The sequence below is a fragment of the Rhea pennata genome, chromosome 4, assembly GCF_028389875.1.
Source record: "Rhea pennata isolate bPtePen1 chromosome 4, bPtePen1.pri, whole genome shotgun sequence".
Classification (NCBI taxonomy): domain Eukaryota; kingdom Metazoa; phylum Chordata; class Aves; order Rheiformes; family Rheidae; genus Rhea; species Rhea pennata.
In genome coordinates, this window is record NC_084666.1 from 80349086 (window position 1) to 80367276 (window position 18191).

The following is an 18191-nucleotide window of genomic DNA, read 5'->3' on the forward strand; positions in this document are numbered from 1 at the left end:
AGAGCTGGCCTGGGCTCTGCGTTTCGTGCTAAACCTTAACCTTTGGTTGAACGTTGGGGGAAACAACGTGGAGACCTCCATGCGTGGGGCTGTGGTTTTGCTGGTGTGGTCATAGTGGGTATTTTTCGGGGGTGCAAGTCCTGCCGGTAGCTATGGCGCTGCTTCTGTTGAGCTCGTCCCGTTGAAGAAGCAGGTGCCTTGGTGCACCTTTGTGGTTGAAGCTTCTTCTTTTCTCCAGCTCCAAAGTCTCACGCGCAGGAGGGATGTGGAAACAGTGGGTGAATTTGCTTTCAGCAGTGTATCTTTGGCTAGCAGAACCCACGGTGTTGCGATGCAGCTGAGTTAAAGGGCAGGCACTGTAACCATCAGATAGGGAGTATACCTAGGAAGGTGCTTCAGGAGGCTGCAAAAGGAGTTTTGTAGTGCATGTTATTGCTGAAACGAGCTAAGCGAGAAAGGTGCCGGGCAGTATGACTTGGTGGGAGAAATTGGTGTTACGCCACAGAGAGCTGAGGATCTGGCCGTGAGCGAATGAATAAAAGCAAGCGCTCAATGACTGCTTCTTGCTGAGGATATTTGGCAGATGGCCAGCAATGAGCCCGCTGGCCGCTGGGGGTCACGTCAACGAGAGCGCGCTGGCGGCGAGCAGACTCGGAGCGTTCGATGTGCGCGCACAGCCGTGCTCGTTCTGCTTTTCAGCCCGCTCGGACCTTTGCCGGCAGCGATCAGGGTGCGCTGGGCTGCGGCGCGTTGGCGCCTTTCTCTGGGCGCGACATCCCTGTTTGCCATCGCTGCCGTCGTCGAAGCTGGCTCTCAAGAGGAGCCTGAACCGCAATTTTTCTCTCGGTATTCTCGGAAACGTATTTTTTCTGTAATGGGCTTTTCTCGTTGTTGATTGCCGAGGCCGTTTTCGTGCAAACGAGGTCACAGTTTGTTGGTTCTCCTGCTCCTTCTGCTCATGCCTCATCTGCAGACCTAATCCTCTGCTCCTAATAGCCCCGTTGGTTGCTATGGCAATGATAAAGTGTTAGGAAGGAGGCAGGAGGATAACTTAAATGTATGGCTGGTGATACCTTTTAGGCTTTCTCCCTCACGAGAAAGAGAAACCAATAACGGGGATTTGCTTGTGTTATTATATTTTTATCTAAAGCTTTAATTATAGCCGCCTCGGAGCCTGAATGCACCACTTCTCTCTCCACATCCTTGGAGAGAGTGAGCGTTGCATCGCTAAAGTAGATTAGGAGGAACGAGCCCCAATTAATCAAGGTAAGGTATGCATCAGATTCTTTTTAAGAGGCTGAAGGTTATGTTTTCTGACTCGCACAGCTTCGCCGTGGCAGGCCCGCCCTGAAGGGAACCTGCTGCAGACCCCTAAGGCCCAGCACGGCGGCTGCAGGTGGTACCGGTGGGGCTAATAAACTAATAATAGTTTGCATCAGGAGAATTACTCAGCGGAGGCGTTTTTGTCCTTAAACCGATGCCCTCAGAAATAAAGGGAGAGGAAGGCAGAAGCGGCTAGGTGGTGCTTGGTATCTGCATACAGTAATGGGTGATGGTTTTCTTATGCCGAGCATCCTACTATGCACCTGGGAGAGGGGGAAATGACTTATCCTGAGTTTTCAACGTTTTGTCTACGTTTACTGTCAGAATCATGTGTTTGCATTAAAAGCTGCCGGAAAGTCTCTAGCTGATACAGCCCAGCGGAGCCTGTTTGCTGTGACTGTAGCTCAGGCTTAGCTTGCGCTCAGCTTTGGTTTAATTATCCACGATTTCACCGAGGAGGCTGGCCCATCCAGTACGTAGGCTGGGACTGGCAAAGTTGACTTTGAGTCCCCCGTGGCCAGGTGCCCTGAAGTCACTCTAATGGCTCGAGCTGGAGCGGCGTGCCGGCAGGTGGCCCGGGTAGGGTCCTGCCCGCTGAAACCCACCGTGACTTGTCACCCGTTGGGTCGTCATCCAGGAAATGGTTTCCAGGTGGTGAAAGCCAGCGGAAGCCTTCCTCGCTCCTGGAATTGTAAACTCTTAAGGAAAGAAAAAGAATAGGCTGATTAATTAGCTAAAGAAATAGTCGGAAGAGCCCCACGTGCTGGGAGGGTCAGGCTGGGGATATATAACGTGGGATTCTCTTTCTAGCATTGCCGTTTAAAGATGCTTCAAGCAAAGGTGTTCAAAACCACGCGGCAGGCGTAGTCTTCTCCCCTGTGTCAAATCTGACTTAGAGATTGGGTTAAATCTCAAATGTGAGGATTGTATCACTCCTGAATTTATGGCTGACATTAACTCTGGGCGTTGCTGTATAAAAGCAGAGTTGCTATTTAGATCTTTTATGGCCTGACTTGTTTAAAAGGGATGTAAAAGCAGGAACAATTTTAATGGACTTAGTATAAAACTAGTGCAGGAAGGTAATTGGTTCCTGCAGTCCCTCATCCCAGAAGTACGTGAGACTGCTGGATAAACACGCTACCAGAACAGAAGTATCAACTCATCTGCCTACTAGTTACGTTAAAGGTTGCTAAGTTAAGTGTTTGTATAATGTTTTCTTACAGGAGACAGATTTGTTTCCTTATTTCCAAACACACACCTCCTCTTGCTTTACACTAGTAAAGCCAAAAATACCAGGTGAGAGAAAACAGCGTTTTTCCGAGCTGCTTGTGCCTGGGAGTCCTCCTGGCACGCAGTCCGAATACGGTGCCGCTTCCCGTTTTTTTTTCTGTGCTCAGAAGGCCGAGTTACCCGCTAGTGCCATGTGCGGTTGGCCGCAACGGGCTGCTCTCTCCTACCCCTCCCTGGGCTCCTTACTTTTTCCTTTGGCATCCAGGAGCCCAGTCCTGGCTGGTCCTAGCCACCCTACAGAAAGGCTCGTTGGCTTGATGGAAAAGTTTCCTTCTAATGGTTTAGTCCAACTGGTAAAAAACGGTGTGTCTGTGGATTTCTCCACTCTTGGTGTCTACCACCAAAGACGGACTTGCCCGCTCTCCGTCCGAACCTGGGGCAAGTTTCTGAGCTGCTCGCCTCTTGGTGTCCAGAGCAGATTTAACAGGACGAGGGGTAGACGGGGCTTTCGGTCGCTTCCTCATCCTTTTGCTGGTGGCCAGGGCAGTTGGGAGTTGGGAGGGGAAAGGGCGTTGGCTGGGGAAAGGGAGAGCGTCGGGACGCGGACATCTCCACGGCCAACCCTCGCTCTCGATTGAAACGCCCGATGGAGCTGTGGCGCTTGCGCTCTGCGGGACGGCGCGGACACGCTCGGGGCGGGTAGCAAGTAGTTTTGAAGAGCAGTATCTAAAGTTGAGGTCACCCCATTAGAAACAGGTGCGCACTGCCTGAAAGAGAGTCCTCTGATGAGCACTGAGAGTCTTAGGAGAGCCTCCATCTTCCATCGTTTCTTTTTAATTATTCTTTTTTTCAACTTTTGATGCATTTCAAGAAACTAAGGCAATGGATCCTAGTCCATAGTGAGAGTTGAATGTGCTGTTTTATGTTAGTTTTTTTTTTTTTTTTGATTATTTTTCCCCTTCATTTGGCGCTTTCTGGAGAGTTTTGCCCCCATCGTGCAGGCTGCCATCTCCCTCTGTGTATTTGTAGCAAGCATGCGGGCAGAGCCTTGCTTACGTGCCGAGGGACCGACTGGGGAACCGCCCTCGATGTAGCTTCTCAGCTTTCCGATCCATTTTCCTCTGCATCGGTTTGGATGTGTGCGCTGTCAGTAACATCTGTGCTGCTTTAGTGGCCCACTGTTTGCCAGTCGAATTAGCTGGCTGCTTGTAATCAGGACTATTTGGACTGTTGTCATTCTGAATGTTCTTTTTTCCCTTTTTTTTATGCCACATTTGCCTGATTGACCTTTTTTTTGTTTTTTTGTTTTTTTTCTCTGTCTTTCTATCGGGCTGCTCCAGGAGCCATGGCTAATCATCTTATAACCAATGCTCTGCTTCGTCCTCATGGCACTAACAACCCTTATAATACATTGCTCGGGGAATCGGCCGTCTATAACAACCCTTCTGTCAGCATGTACAACGCACAAGGTGTGCTGGAGTTTCTCTCTAATTTTTCTAGTGAGAATTCCATTTTCTGTGGCTTATTTTGGCCCATTTCTTTCTTTTTCTCTTCCTTTTTTTTTCTTTTTTCCCACCCCCTTCACACACACATTTTGGTTTTTTGGAAGTGGGCACAAAAACGATCCTCCCTCCTTCCTTTCATTTCAGTCCCTTTTTCCATTTTCCAAGCTTTTTTTCATGAGCGATCAAGTCTGCTTTGAGAGACCGTCATCAGTTCCACTGAAAGTATTCATTTTGATTTTGATTTTTTTTTTGAATCTCCTTGGTTTTGTATTGTTTTGGTCTTTTGTCGGCCGCATCCATATTTCTCTCTCTGTTGTCGGCACGTTCCCCATGTTAAATCATTCATTTCAGAACCAGGAACACCTCTGAAGGTAAGTGAAGCTACAACGGTCGTGGACACCAGGGCCGCTCCGTGTTCGGCGCGGCACGTAGAGACGCGCTCGGCAGCGCGCCGGCGTGTCTGCCGCAGGTTGGGCAAGGAAAAAGCACCAAGCCAGACAAAAATACCCTTGATCTCTAGGAAGAAAATGGGATCTGAAGCAAGGAGCGTGGGTCGGTTCCAACTTTGTGCAGTTGATTTGATTCCGCTAATGCTTTCTAGAAGGGGCGGCGGTTAAGCGTGAAATGCTCTGAACATTAAGAACTTGAGAGTACCGCAAATGCTGAACCCAGCTTTTGGTCTTCTGTATAGCGTCCTGCATGCTAATGCTGAGATTTCTTGATAGAGAGGTAACAAAGCAGTGAGACGATAACCTTGTCTTTTAGAATTCACATAGGCTTAAAATGCAGTGGGACTTTTCAATCCAGCGGCAGCAGGTAATGCTGGGTCAGCGTTTGGCGTAAGATAAGTCCTCGTTCTGAGGTCTGTGGGTCTAAACTGAGCAAGGGGTGATTTGGGCTGAAATGTGACAAAAAAAAAAAAAAAAAAGGTTTAACGTGCATTTTAATAATCTTGCGTTCTTCTAATTTTTAACACTGGATTGTGGTGGAATTAGCTGAGCGACTAGCACGTTATTCCACAAATAGCGGTGTCGATTTTAAACTGCTAGTCAGTGCAACCCGGCCAGGTGGATAACAGAGAAACCTGCCCTGGCTTCATCCTTTGGAGGTGAAAGGAAACGGGACCAGCAGTGATGCTGTTTAAGCCTTTGGAGATTTGCCATTGACTTCAGAGGGAACAGAATCAGACCCGTTATTTTGAGGAGGCAGCGAGGTTATTAATGACCCTAGTTGCGGTATAGCCATTGCTTCCCAAACCACGGATTTGCTGTGCAAACGGTGAATAACGGGAGATCCCCCTACAGAAACCGAGGTTAGCCAAAATAATCGGTCCTGAAGGGTCTCGCAGGTTCTTTGGGACTTGCAGGTGCTGCTCCAGCGGTCAGGGTGAAGCAGTAATAGTGCATTGTAAAAGCAGACGCTGTCCCCATCTCCGGGTGTGCCGTGCCCGGGCTCCGTGGGCAATGAGGACACGTTAGCTAACATCACTCAACTAACTCATCCTGCATTCCTAAGGCTCTGATTTTTTTTGCACCTTCATCTACCACCTCCAGTGTATTGGCGGTGACATGAGTTTCTGCAGCGGGCCAGAGCGTAGAGGACTAAGGATATGGTAGGTGAGAAGCCCAGCAGTCCAGCAAAACCCCACCGCCCCGGCCAAGCACTCGCTCCCGGACACGTGCTCGCTCGCTCGCTCTCTTGGACACCCAAGTTTCTCCAAACTGCTGTCGCGAAAGCTTGTTTTAAGAGAAGAAGAAAATCACATAAACGACTGCTTAAACGACAGCGCACCACAAACCAGTGCGAAGTGGGAAGTTGAAAGTTAATGGCTCTCCATCTTCATCATTGGCTCTTCTTTTTTCTTTTTTTTTTCCTTTTTTTAACCCTTCCTCCTCAATAGCTTCATTTAGAGGTGCCATTATTTGAGCTGCTGTTTTTCTCACCTTTGTTTGCAAAGCCCATGTAGTTTTCCATGCGCTTGGTTAAAGAGAGAAAGGAAAAGCAAGGCTTCTTTGCAAAAGTTTGCAAATGCCGGCAGCCCCGCGATGAGCAAAGGCGTACTCTTACAAAGCACTGTTGCAAAGGATGGACGGCCAAACATTTTAGCAAGGAAATGGATTTCAATTTCAACTGCCAGGGGTTATTGTAACTAACAGTAAGTAAAGCCATTCATTTTAAGACTATGGAAATGACACTGACAGTGCCTGTCTTTTGAAGCATGACCGTTACCAGCTCTAGACTTTCCTAAATTTCCAGGCTCGCTTTCTTGATTTGTGTTGCACTCTGAATGTTTGACAATGGCATTGGAAAAAGTTTTAAATATGATTTTCCTTTTATTTTAATAAAAATGTAGTCTATTTAATATTGTGCATAAAAAAAAATGTCTAAAATGTCAATATTTTTAACCTGAAATAAACCATGTAACAAATTCATGTATTCTGGGCAGTGGAAATTATTTCCGTTAACTCTCTTTTCTGCATATCATCAATTTGCTTTTAACTCATGTTTCTCCTACTGTCGCTGTAAGCTTACTTGTTGTTTTTTCTTTCCTTTTCTTCATGCTGTCGTTTAGAGCCCTACAGAGAGACAAGTATGGGAGTAAAGCTAAACATTGCATATCAAATGTAATTTTTTTTAGTTCACTTTTATTGCATCACATATAGATGACATAGTTAATAAAGGAAATTCATCTCACAGTTTTGAAATCAAAAGAATCAGAAGCATATGAATATATATATGTATATATACGTGTATGCGTGTGTGTGTGTTCATGTGTGTATATATATGTATGTGTACATATATATATGGATAAGATTAGATGATGCTTTCTTTGTTTATTTCTCGTTTTTGTGGTATCGTTTTCCCAACGTAGTTTCTCATAAAACCGTGCATATGAGTTTCAATTGTTTTATAGTTAGCGTTTTTATTTGCGAGGTCATAGCATTTTTATATGGCGTATTCCATTACTGAAACCGCTCTGTTTTCAAGTGCAATGCATCCTTTTCTCTCTTTTTTTTTTTTTTTGGAGAAAAAAAAAAAAAAAGTAAGTACCTACCAGCCTCCTTTTCTATGCATTGGCGGCAGAAAGAGCGCTCAGCCCCCCAATGCATGTTACCCAACGTGACCATCAGACAGACCCTGTTGTACCCGTCACTCATTGCATCCAGCCCTCTGAAAAAAACCTCACTTTCCATTCCTCCCCAAACATTGTGGCTCGTCCGCGGACCTTCCAGCGTGAAAATAGAGGGCTTCGCTCTGCGTCTGCGACGGCTACCCAGCGTTACGCGTCGGGAAGCCCGCGATGCCGCTGACGCCCTCCTTAAGCACCCGAAATCCGAACCGTGGGCGGCGCTTTCAGGGCGTCGCGCTCAAAGAGAGACCCGAGTCAGCGCTCGCCAGGCGCTGGCGGCCCGCGAGGCCGCGTCGCAGATGCAGACCGACTCCTGTATTTTCGGAAGGCGCCCTAGCACCGTACCGAGCCTTTTCCCCCACGGACGCGAGCGACCGTCCGTCTTGAATTGTCAGCTAAGGGCTCCTCGGAGGCCCCGCCGCTTGCGCGGGTTGGCTTGCAGGTTGGGGCAGCGCTGGAAGCCCTTAGCTGAAAATTTGGGAGTTTCATGCATTCTCATGTTTGCGCTCGTTCTCAGGAGGCCGGTAACCCCCAAATAAAGAGAAAGCATGGTGGTTTAACCCTCCCGAGGCCTGATTTTCCTCCTCACTCGCGCGCTCGTGCTGCCTGCCTTTTGAAGCGTTCCCGCACGGCCTCGTGAGTGAGCGGAGAGTCGAGCCCCGGGCCGGTGCCGCCCGTGTCGATACGCCTATGGAAATGCGAGTTAGGCAGTCAGTCCAAGTAGAGCGGCTAAAATCCAAAGGTCTCGTTTCCGTGGCTGTACGCGTGTATATGTTCCTCGTGCGAGCCGGAGGGGGCTGCGCTCCGCGGGCGAGGTGGGAACCTTCCGCTGAACCCTGCGAGATGGAAGCTGTTTTTATTCGAGGCTTTAGCAAAGCCACGCTGACCCCTATCGATCGGCGATCTCCGGCATTGGCCATACAACCAAATTCCCCTCTGGCCCGTTTTGAGCGAGTAATTTGGCCGGGCGGACGCGTCGAGCGCAGCTCCCAAACGGCACCTTGTGCCTCCATCTCTCTCTCTCGCAAAGATACGCGAGCCCGATCCCCAAATTTTTCCCTTGGGAGCTTACGCCCGTCCTCTGGCGGGCTCCAAAGCGGAGGGGCGAGCGGATTTGGTCTTGCCCTGCCGCGCGAGCGAGGGCGCATCCCGAAGCGCGGCGGCGGGAACGGCGAACCCATCGAGCCGAGGATCGTCCTCGGCTGGGATGAATCGTCCCACCGCCAGGCCCGGAGGTTGGACAATTTGGCCCGGCTCAGGTTCCCCGCTTCCGCCGGCGGCTCGCCGAGGAACATGTAGCGCGAACGCCACGAGCCTTTGGAAGCAGCGATAGCGAGGGGAAGCCGGTGCGAGGAGCCGGGTCGCGGCTCCCCAGCGGCAAAACCCGCCGGGAAGGCTTTAATAACCCCCCTGCCCCCCCCCCGCCCCGTGCCTTAGCCGGAGCGCTCGTGCCGGCGGGCGAGCTGCCGCCCGCGCTCGCCGGAGGGGGTGGTGGTGTTTGAGCGTGAGGGGCCCGCGCGTACGAGTCACCGTGTCTTGTGTGATGTTTTTCAGAGGGGCTTCTGAACAATGCCAGGGATACAAGTGTCACGGATACTCTACCACTGAATGGTAATCACGGCAACAGCTACAGCATCGCCGGCGGCGAGTACCTGAGCAACTGCGTGCAAATAATCGACCGCGGGTACAACCACACCGAGAACGCCCTCGAGAAGAAGATCCTGAAGGAACTCACCTCCAACTACATCCCCTCCTACCTGAACAACCACGAGCGCTCCAGCGAGCAGAGCCGCAACCTGATGAACAAGCTGGTCAACAGCGTCGGCGGCGAGGACGACGCCATCGTGCTGGACGACGCCACCTCCTTCACCCACGAGGAGAGCCTGGGCCTGGAGCTCATCCACGAGGAGTCGGACGCCCCGCTGCTGCCGCCCCGGGCGTACGCGGCGGAGAACCACCAGCCCCACCTCTACGCCCGGCGGCGCATCCCGCAGGACACCAGCGAGAGCTTTTTCCCCTTGCTGACCAACGAGCACACGGACGACCTGCAGTCGCCCAACAGGGATTCTCTGTACACCAGTATGCCCGCCCTGGCCGGCGCGCCCCCGGCGGAAAGCGTCGCCGCCAGCACCCAGACCGACCCGCCGGCGGCCAGAAGCGGGGACGCCGACGACGTTTACTACAAGAGCATGCCGAACCTGGGCTCCAGGAGCCACGTCCATCAGCTCCACACGTACTACCAGCTCGGGCGAGGCAGCAGCGAGGGTTTCATAGCGCCGCCCGGCAAAGACGGGACGCCCCCGGACGGCCCCACCAAGGGGCCCGCGCACTTGGTCACTAGCCTATAGAGGAGGACGCCGGCGGAAAGCCCCTCCGCGGCGGCTCGGCCCGCCGCCCCGAGCGGAGGCGAGCGGCCGGAGCAGCGCGCGCCCGCGCGCTCGCTCCTCGGTCGTCAGCGCCGTTCCAAAAAAAAACAAAAAAACAAACAAAAAAACAAGCGAAACTCTCGGACTTTTTTTAACCGGAATTTTTAGGCCAGCCCGGAGAGACGAGTAAACTGCTGATACCTCCCTTTTTCTTTTATTATTATTATTTTATTTTTTTTTCTTCCCTCCCCTTCCCTCCCTTCGGACAGACTTCGGATAACGGCACACTTCGCGGCCTTCTCAAGTTACGCTGTGTTTGTTTTAAAAAAAAAAAAAAAAAAAGAAAAAAAAAATCCTTGATGCTGTGTTGCTCTTAATGCCGAGGACCTGAGTTAAAAAAAAAAAAAAAAAGAGGCCAAAATCCGGGCGACGGAAAGCGCCGGCGAAGGCGGGTGTCGCGCGGTGGGTCGGGGGCCGCGCGGCGGGGGCAGAGCGGAGCGAACGTCTCGCGAGCCGGAAGGGGATCCGAGGATTACGCGCTGACCGCGTGTTTTACGTTTTGCTGTATTAACTGATGATATAAAGGAAAAAAAAAAAAAAAACTAATGGCGGAAAAAATGAAGAAGAGAGAGAAAAGAAAAAAAAAAGCCGAAACGGTTTCTCTGTACTGTACAGATCCTAGCGTTGCACATATAGTCTGCTTTCTGTCCCTCCAGAACTTGCGTCCCTGTTAATGTAGTGGAAAAAAACAAAAAAAAAAAAGGAAAAAAAAAAAGAACTTTTTCTGTTGTGCTGGTCTTGTAAGTTTGTCTACCGGTAGGAGCAAGGTTTTTCATCACTCCTTTCTCATTTTCTTTCTTTTTTCTTTTTTTTTCCCCCCATTTGCCTCTTTCCCCTCCCTCTTCCTCTTGTCCTGGCAAAAAGTCTCCCCGGGCAGAAAAAAAAGGAAAAAAAAAGAAAAAAATCATACACACACACACACAAAAAAAAGGCCGTCGCTTTCCAAGGGCCGTTTTTAGCAGCGCGAGCACCGCTTATTCCCGCGGAGTCCTTTGCCTCCCCGCCGCGTCTCCGAAAAGCGCCCGCGGCGAGGGCTCCCTCGCTGGGGCGCGCGCGCCCGCGAACTCCCCGAAGGCCTTCGCGCCTCCGTCCGCGGTGGGCTGGGGGGGCGGAGGGGGGAGCCCGGGCGTAGGCGCTTGCGCTGCTGCCGCGGTTAGGAAGGAAATGGGTTGACTCGGAGCGACCGGGAATTAAATAAATAAATAAATAAATAAATAAAATGCAATTTTTTTTTGCAGTGATTAAGGAGGAAAAAGCAAACAAACAAAAAAAAAGCCTTCTGTTGGTTATTTTCCTAGCAGGAAATTTATTTATTTGACAGGATTTTAAGTAACATAGGCTTTCCGGAGGTAAAATAGCAGCACGGAGTATAATTTTTTTTTCCCCTCTCCCCCTTCTTTTTTTAATTTATGGTCCATTTTGTATGGTCGCAAAGTCGGATGACCTCATTTACTAATACTTGTTGTAAAAGTGAAGCTTGTTTGCCAACCAATAAACGACTGATCACAACGTAGAAGATCCTGTATGTATGTGCTGTGGCCCGGATCTCCTCTCTCTCTGTCTCTCTGTCTCGGTTCCCTTCTCCGCTGCCGTCTTCAGGACGAGTTGCCCTAAGGCAGGGGCGAGCAGAGGCAGCGGCGCCGGCTCGCGCCGAGTATCAGGCTAGCTGGGCTCCGTTAGAGGCAAGAGCCACACTGGTGGACCTTGATCTGCAGGTTACTCTAGGTCTGTTTTGCGCCTGCTGCGGGAACTAGCCTGTGTTGTGCCTTTTTTTTTTTTTTTTAATCATCGTTTGACCTTTTTTTCTTTCCCCCCTTTTTTTTTTTTTTTTTCTTCTTCTTCTTCTTTTGGTTCTTCTGAGATTAAAAACCTGCTGGTAGCACGTCAGAGTAAAACAAAGTCCCCGGCTCTGGCATGTCCCCCTTGCCTGGGTGGCCAAGCCAAACTCTCCTCTGACCCACCGTCCAAAGTCCCGGTGAGCCAGTAGGTAACTTTCCTACAGCCTTGATAACCAGAGAGAAGTCAGTGAGCTAGATGTGATTGAAAGCAAAAAATAGCTGCTTCCAGATGCACTCAGTACCCAGCGTAAATGCAATTTAGATGTGAATTTTGCACAAGATTCCCCCAAGCCCTGGCCTTTGGAGGTCCGATCCTACCTTCCTGCAAGGCGGGGGCAAAGCTCCCACCAAGCTTAGTCAAAGGCGAAGGGGCTTTGGGTGGGCAGGTGATGCCTCTATTAGAAAACGTTTTCCCAGCGTTGGAGGTTAAATGGCTAGCAGCTCGGCGGTGCAGGTCCAGCCTCGTGCGGGGTTGTCCCAGGGGGTCCTCCCTGGAGGCCGGAGGGCCGCTTGCGAAAGGCGATGTGAGCAACGGGAGCTTTTAAGGGGAGGAGAAGGGCAAAAAAACCACGAAGGGCAGTTGTTTTGGTGGCAGATCCTGTGGTTTGAGTTGCTCGAGCCGTTTCTGTAGCCAGGAGCTCAGCCCAAAACGCTTTTGGTAGGAAACCTGATTTCCGCCCAAGTGGTGGCTGTGGCTGTGCCCCGGGCTGGCTCAGGGTTTGAGCCCGGGGTGAGGGAGAGTATCCCGTTGGTAGCTTCCTCGGGGAAGCCCTCGGCCTCGTAGCGCGGGGCCGTCCAGCCGGTCCGGGTGCGGTCTGCATCCTGAGGCTGCCTCTCCGATGCCCTTAACTCGCCGCCTCGCAGTTCAGGGTATTTTTAGCGTCGGCTGTGAGTGAGATGAGTGGTGCTCGGTAGATAAGCGCGAAGTAGCGGTTTCAGAGCCCCTGTGGCCGTTCCTCGTAGCACGCTAGTCAAATGGAGGCTGCCAATGCCTTGAAATACTTGGAGAAGCTATATTTCAGGAAAACTAAAAAATCTGCTACTGTTTGAGTCTCTTCATTTTTTTTTTCCAGGAATATGGTGGAATTAAACTCATGCAGAGGGTGAGATTCCCCCATGGCAAAAATATTTTCATAGCAGAACGGGAAGTGGGTGAGCCACGCGGCATTTACCCGCGTGCCTGAACCTCTGCGAGAACAAACCGGTGGCGGATTTGCTGTGGAATAACTGTGTCCTACCGAAACTCTGTGACCTCCTTTAGTCCGTGTGGTTGTTCTCTCTGAGCCTTTTCTATTCCCCTGCCCATGGATTTCTGGTTTCTCAGCAAAAACGCTTGCTTCCCTCTTCTTTCATCGTCGCTTCTTGCTTGAGCTTCTGTTTATGAGTGCTCTGATTGCAAAAAAAAAATGTTCTCTATTTCCAAACTGATTATTTCCTTCCCCATGCTGATCCTGCACCACAGGATTTCAGTAATGGGGCTTCTTACAGTTTTGGGAAAGGCTGAATCACAAGAGTGGGGCAAGAGATGATAGTATTAATTATGTTAATCCAAAAATATTTTAAGACTGTCATTTATTTTGAGGGTGGCGAGGAGGGGAAGAAGCAGAAAGGGAATTATTTTCGTCATTTTTCCTCTTAAAAACAGGCTCGTGTTGTGTCACATAGTTGACTTCGGGCATGTTGAAGGCTTCTGCTTGTTCTTCTTGCTTCCTTTCTAAAGCTGTGTTTTAAAAGCAAGGTTTGCCTTTAATGGGAGAAAATCAAAGCTTCATCTTTCAGCTGCAAAAAGCATCCCATTCCCAATGAATAACATACAGGACAGAGGAGAAAAGGACATTCTGGCTCCTATGAAAATGTCAGCAGCAGCAGCCAAGTGTACTTCCCTGTAGACTTCCCTGTTCTGAAGGCGAGGGCTCACCTTTTGGGGGAGCAGGTAGTTGTGCACCTTTGGAAAAAGCCTTTTTATATAGATACCTAGCTCAAGCATGCTTTTTTTTAAAAAAAAAAAAAAAAGAAAGAAAAAGTCTTGCTTGGGCTGGCAAAGATACTGAAGTGAAGGCAGCCTCAGATGCTGTCCATCCAGGAAGTTTTGGAGAGACACCAAGCTGCTCTGGTCCCGAGCAGGGGGCTGGAAAGCAATGGTCAATGAAGGTGGTCTGCGGGTATCCGAATTTAATAACACAGTGTTGCTAAGGAGCCTTCGCTAGAGGTGCCCTCGGTAACGTGATGGGAACCTACGTGGCATTTCCTGGCTGTAGTTGTGATTTCACAACTTTAAATCAGGGCTGTCGTGTCAGATGGGGAGGACTGTGCTTTTGGGGGGGTCCTTTCTCCCACACTCGCTCACACAAACTCTTGATCGTGCCAGTTTATATAGAGCAGAATACCGTGCCGCCTTCCATAGACAGCGGGGATAAAAGGAGAGCTGATCTTAATAAACAGCTGTCCCAGGAGATCCTAAAAGCCCAGGCTTGGTCATCTGTCACCCCTTAATATCCTTCTTCCATTTAAAAAGAAAAGGATGAGGCCTTTATTTTTAGCTATCATCTGCTGCATTCAGCGAGACTCTATGCAAATTTTATTTAATGAATGTTTTAGCGTTTAAGTAGTCTGTGCCCGTGAACATTATATACCTGGCATGGAGTCACAGCTTCTCCTGTAGTAGACTCCAGCCCATCCTGCAGTGCAGAACGGAAAGCAGATGCAATCGGTGATTAACGCTCCGAGGGGCGCCAGCGCCAGCCGCCTTACAGGTGGGCATGTGCAGCGGGGCTGTTAGCAGAGAGATGCTGCGCTGTAGCCCCGCGACGGTGGAACTCCTTGCCGTTCGCTACCAATTCCTGAACTTTGCTTTCCTGCAGGATTTTTGGCTGGTAGAGAGGCAGCGAGGGTGCTCGGTAGTAGTGGTTTGTGCACGTCGGTGGTTGAAGCCGGAGCTGCATCGAGGCCGCCGTATATTTTCCACGTCGTGATTTAATCCCGACCACCTTGGCGGTTCGCGCAAACATGCAAGGCAGCACTAAGGAAAAAAATGCAGCCGGTGCCCACGGAGAGCCTTGCTCGGCGCTGTGTCGCAGCGCACAGATCGAGCCGAGTAAAACCGTAATGAATGCGTTTAGCTCCAAGGGAAAGCTTGACTGAAGAGCAGGGGACTAGTGCCTGCACCGTACAACCAGGCGTTATTGTTCGGAAGCTGAAATATTAGGCTTTCCCCAGCAGAAAGTTGGCATACGCCCCGCTTCCCACTTACTCTTTCGCCTAATGAAATTCTGGGGATGGTGCAAGGGGTGGGAAAGCAAAGGTACTTCCAGATGCTTCCAGCTCTTTGGCAATCTCGAACGCTTGGATCGTAAACCAAATCATACGTCTTCCTGCTCAAGAGAGAGGGTGTGTTTCATGCTGAAATATCTGAGACTAGCCAACATAGCCAGAACTTGGAAATCTCCCTTTTCCAAATGAGAAGAGCTATTTTCAGGTGCCTACTGTTTGTCCTATTCTGTACGACAGCCAAATGGTGATATTCTTACCCAGCAAAATGCCAACAAAATAACCAAGAGTTTCCTATTTGCTGTCTTTTTGATTTCCTCTTCCTCCATGTGTATCCTTTTCTTATATTTCTACTCCTTAAATGCTCTGTACAATCACATGTTAAAACCCAAGCTAAAACCTCAATAAAAAAAATATCAGCAAACAGAGCAGTGAAACAGTGCAGTTATTATGTGCTGGAAGCAACCGTCTGATATTGTGACAGCGCTGCTTAAAACCCCAAACCACAGCTTAAAACTCACAAACACATCTGCAAAAACCTCCTCAGCTGGTATATTTGGGAATACGGCCTTCAAAATCATGGATTCACATTAGCTTGTGCCGGAAATCCAAGCCCCTTTAAAGGAGTATTATGCCCAAAGACAAGGAGCATCTGCTTTTGCTTTTGCAGGCAAATAGTCCGGTCCAGGTGATTAGAGTGAAAACAGTGAGAACCTACAGCTTTCTTATCTTTTTCCTTTTTTTTCCCTCCCTGTTTTTTCTTTTGTGTGTGTGTGTGTGTGTGTGTGTGTGTGTCTGTGTTTTGTGGGGTAGGTTGTTTTTCTTTTTTGGCCTTAAAGCGTAGAATATTTCTGGCTTCTCCATGACGCCGCACGCGCTGTTGTTCACACGAGCTCTCCGTGTCCGCAGGGGGCAGTGCGTTATACGTAGGTCGGCGGCCGCAGAAAAGCCAAGGAGCCTTGCTCTGAACTTCACACGCACGGATCACCCGATATCTAAGAATGCCAGTTGCAATCGACTGCGTGTTACGTTACGACTTTGGAAAGGCTATTTCCAGCAGCGGGATGCTCTGTGGGTAAATTATGGCTATAATAAAACTGTTTTCGACCTGTCTCCTTCCACTTACCTGTGAGGCATCTAGTGCAGAATTGAATTTGGGGCTTCGTGGCAGGGAATGCAATAGAAACCGGCTCCGAAGACCCGGTGCCTCGCTGAGAGCGAAGGCCCTGCCTTTCGGTGCTTGCGACCCTTCATTACCTCCGCTGACGGATGCTTTTGCGGACGAGCGTTGAAAGCAAAGCGGCCAAAGTATCGCTCAGCCGGGCCGAGTTTGTAGGAGATAAACAGGAAGGCTGGACATGTCGGTTAGGAAGCAGGAGCACATCATTGCCGGCAGCTGCTGAAACTTGTTTGCACAAAAGCCGCAAGCAGGTGGAAGGGTGGAGGGCAAATGGACTTTGCAGTGGGGCAGGACTGGAAGGAAAAGCCGCTGAACTGCGGATGCTTCGGGCGTCACTTTGTCCTTTGGCTGAAACGGGCCAAAGCCGTTTTTTTTCAGGTGCCTTCCACAGTCAGCCGGAGAGAAGCGTGTGGCCGTAAGAGGTTAGCAGGAGTGTGATGGGAGGCCTGGAGGAGCGAATCGCTGTTTTTTCCCCTTAATGGGGTGATGGGCCCCTTCTTGAGCACCGGTATGGTCCGTGCCGACTGCAGTAGATGTGGCTCGGTGGCGGTGCTAGCACAGTCGCTGTGGCACAGCAACCTTCTTGCTTTGGTCTCCCTAGCCGAGTGCCGGCTCCGCAGCGGGATGTTCACTGGATCCGTCCCTCTGTCCATGCTGGGGCCCATGCACGGCAGAGCTTATGGCTTAGGCAGCGGGCTGCTCATCGCTGACTTTCTGAGCTAGTTGTAGCAGCATGCAGACAGCAAATCTACTACCATCCAAAGCGGATGGCGATGCCAAGTGTGTTTCCTTTCTCTGTTAAGCTCGTTAACCTGCTAAGACCCAAAATTCGTGCCACATCACCATGATCTATTGCTTCTAACCTAATTTTGCCAGCCAAGCCCTGGCATTTCTCACTCGGTGTTATCATCCAGCTTTGCTATTACCTTGTGTAGATGCCGGTCTCCTTGGGAGCCATTGGTGTTGCATGAGGCTCTGACCGAGCGCAAAAATGTGCAGGCACTAAATGTATCCAGGTGCCTCGCAGGGCTTTTGCATGTCCTCTCTTGAAACACACACACACACACGCACACACACATACACACTTCATGGTTTGCTATAAGGCAGATTTTTCCTACTTGCTTTTTCCACCTTGCTGTGTGTGCACCTGGGTGATGTTTCTGCCACATCCAGAAAGTCAGAGTGGATGATGCAAGAGTCTCTCCTGCAAATGAATCATTTAACACTGGCAATTTCCCTTTCTTCCCGTGCTGCATATTATCTTTGTCTTCTGTTGCTCTAAAGAGTTTCAAAGTGACTGCACTGCTAATTGTGCTGACTGTTCAGGGATAAAAATTAAACCTATTACTCTGAAAGGCTTGAGGACATCCCCTTAACTTGCCTAAGAGGAGTGTTTTCAGCTCAATTAATAATTCAGTTCAGCACTGGTAACTCAACAGGATGTTCAAGTAGCTCTCGAAGAACCCTTGCTTTTGATTTCCTGATACATATCCTGAAATTAAATGGGCTCTGAATAAAAAGGCACGAACGGAGGAGCCCTTTCAAAGGGATGCCAAGAGTCGCGAACCTTGTTCTCACCTGCAGACGGAAGAAATTTTGTGTTTAGTAACATGGAGTGCCTCTGTGTTACAGGGAAATATTTTTTCTTCTACTGCCACAGTATTAACGGTAGCCACCACCTTTGGCTGCATGCCGGCTACCACTTCGCTGCGAAAACCAGCAACGGCCAGCTTCCTGGAAGGGTTAAAAAATTTTTTTTTGTTTTGTTTTTACAATGCACTTTAGCCCTTTTCTTTGCAATCTCATCTCGCTAAGCAAAACCCCTCAGCTTTCCAAGTCAATCTTTCCCACACTGGCACTATAGGGAGGGATTTTCCGTGGGGGTTTCCCATCATGCGTGTCCATCCTCTTTAATCATCTGTCAAGCTTGCATAAGGAGCAGCGGCATCCCTTCAGGTCCCGGGCACCTACTGAGCCTGAACTGGCCTTGGTTTTTAGGGCCAGTGCCATATTTGCAGTGCAAGTGCTTGTCGAAGTAATTAGCTTTGCTTAAAGCAAACGTATCTGGAAAAGCCAGTGGGGCCAGGAGTGGTCGTGAGCAAAATCATGCTCCCGAGAAGATAAAAGGGTGGCAGCCGTGTTGTTTCCGTGTCGTGATTAGCAATACAATTATACTCAAAATCATATAAAGCTGCAAGGTTGGCCCAATACGTAGGTTTTTTCTACAGATAATGTGTATACGTAGAAGGACTCAGTGCTCAAATGGCTGTTGGTATCAGCTGGAAAGCGTGC

The 18191-nt window shown here is 49.7% G+C and overlaps 1 protein-coding gene across 17 annotated transcripts in view; it reads left to right on the plus strand.

The window, feature by feature from the left end:
- LOC134140267 (adhesion G protein-coupled receptor L3) overlaps positions 1–9536 on the plus strand; it is a 186744-nt gene extending 177208 nt beyond the window's left edge. For 10 of the 17 annotated variants that reach the window (XM_062575177.1, XM_062575176.1, XM_062575180.1 and 7 more), the window contains one exon: positions 8743–9536. In XM_062575177.1, coding sequence (XP_062431161.1) covers positions 8743–9536 — 794 coding nt within the window. Of the gene's footprint in view, positions 1–3893; positions 4023–6630; positions 6683–8742 lie in introns of all 17 variants that reach the window. The other 7 variants (XM_062575189.1, XM_062575191.1, XM_062575190.1 and 4 more) reach the window with 5 other exon arrangements.
- The last annotated feature ends 8655 nt before the right edge of the window (positions 9537–18191 follow it).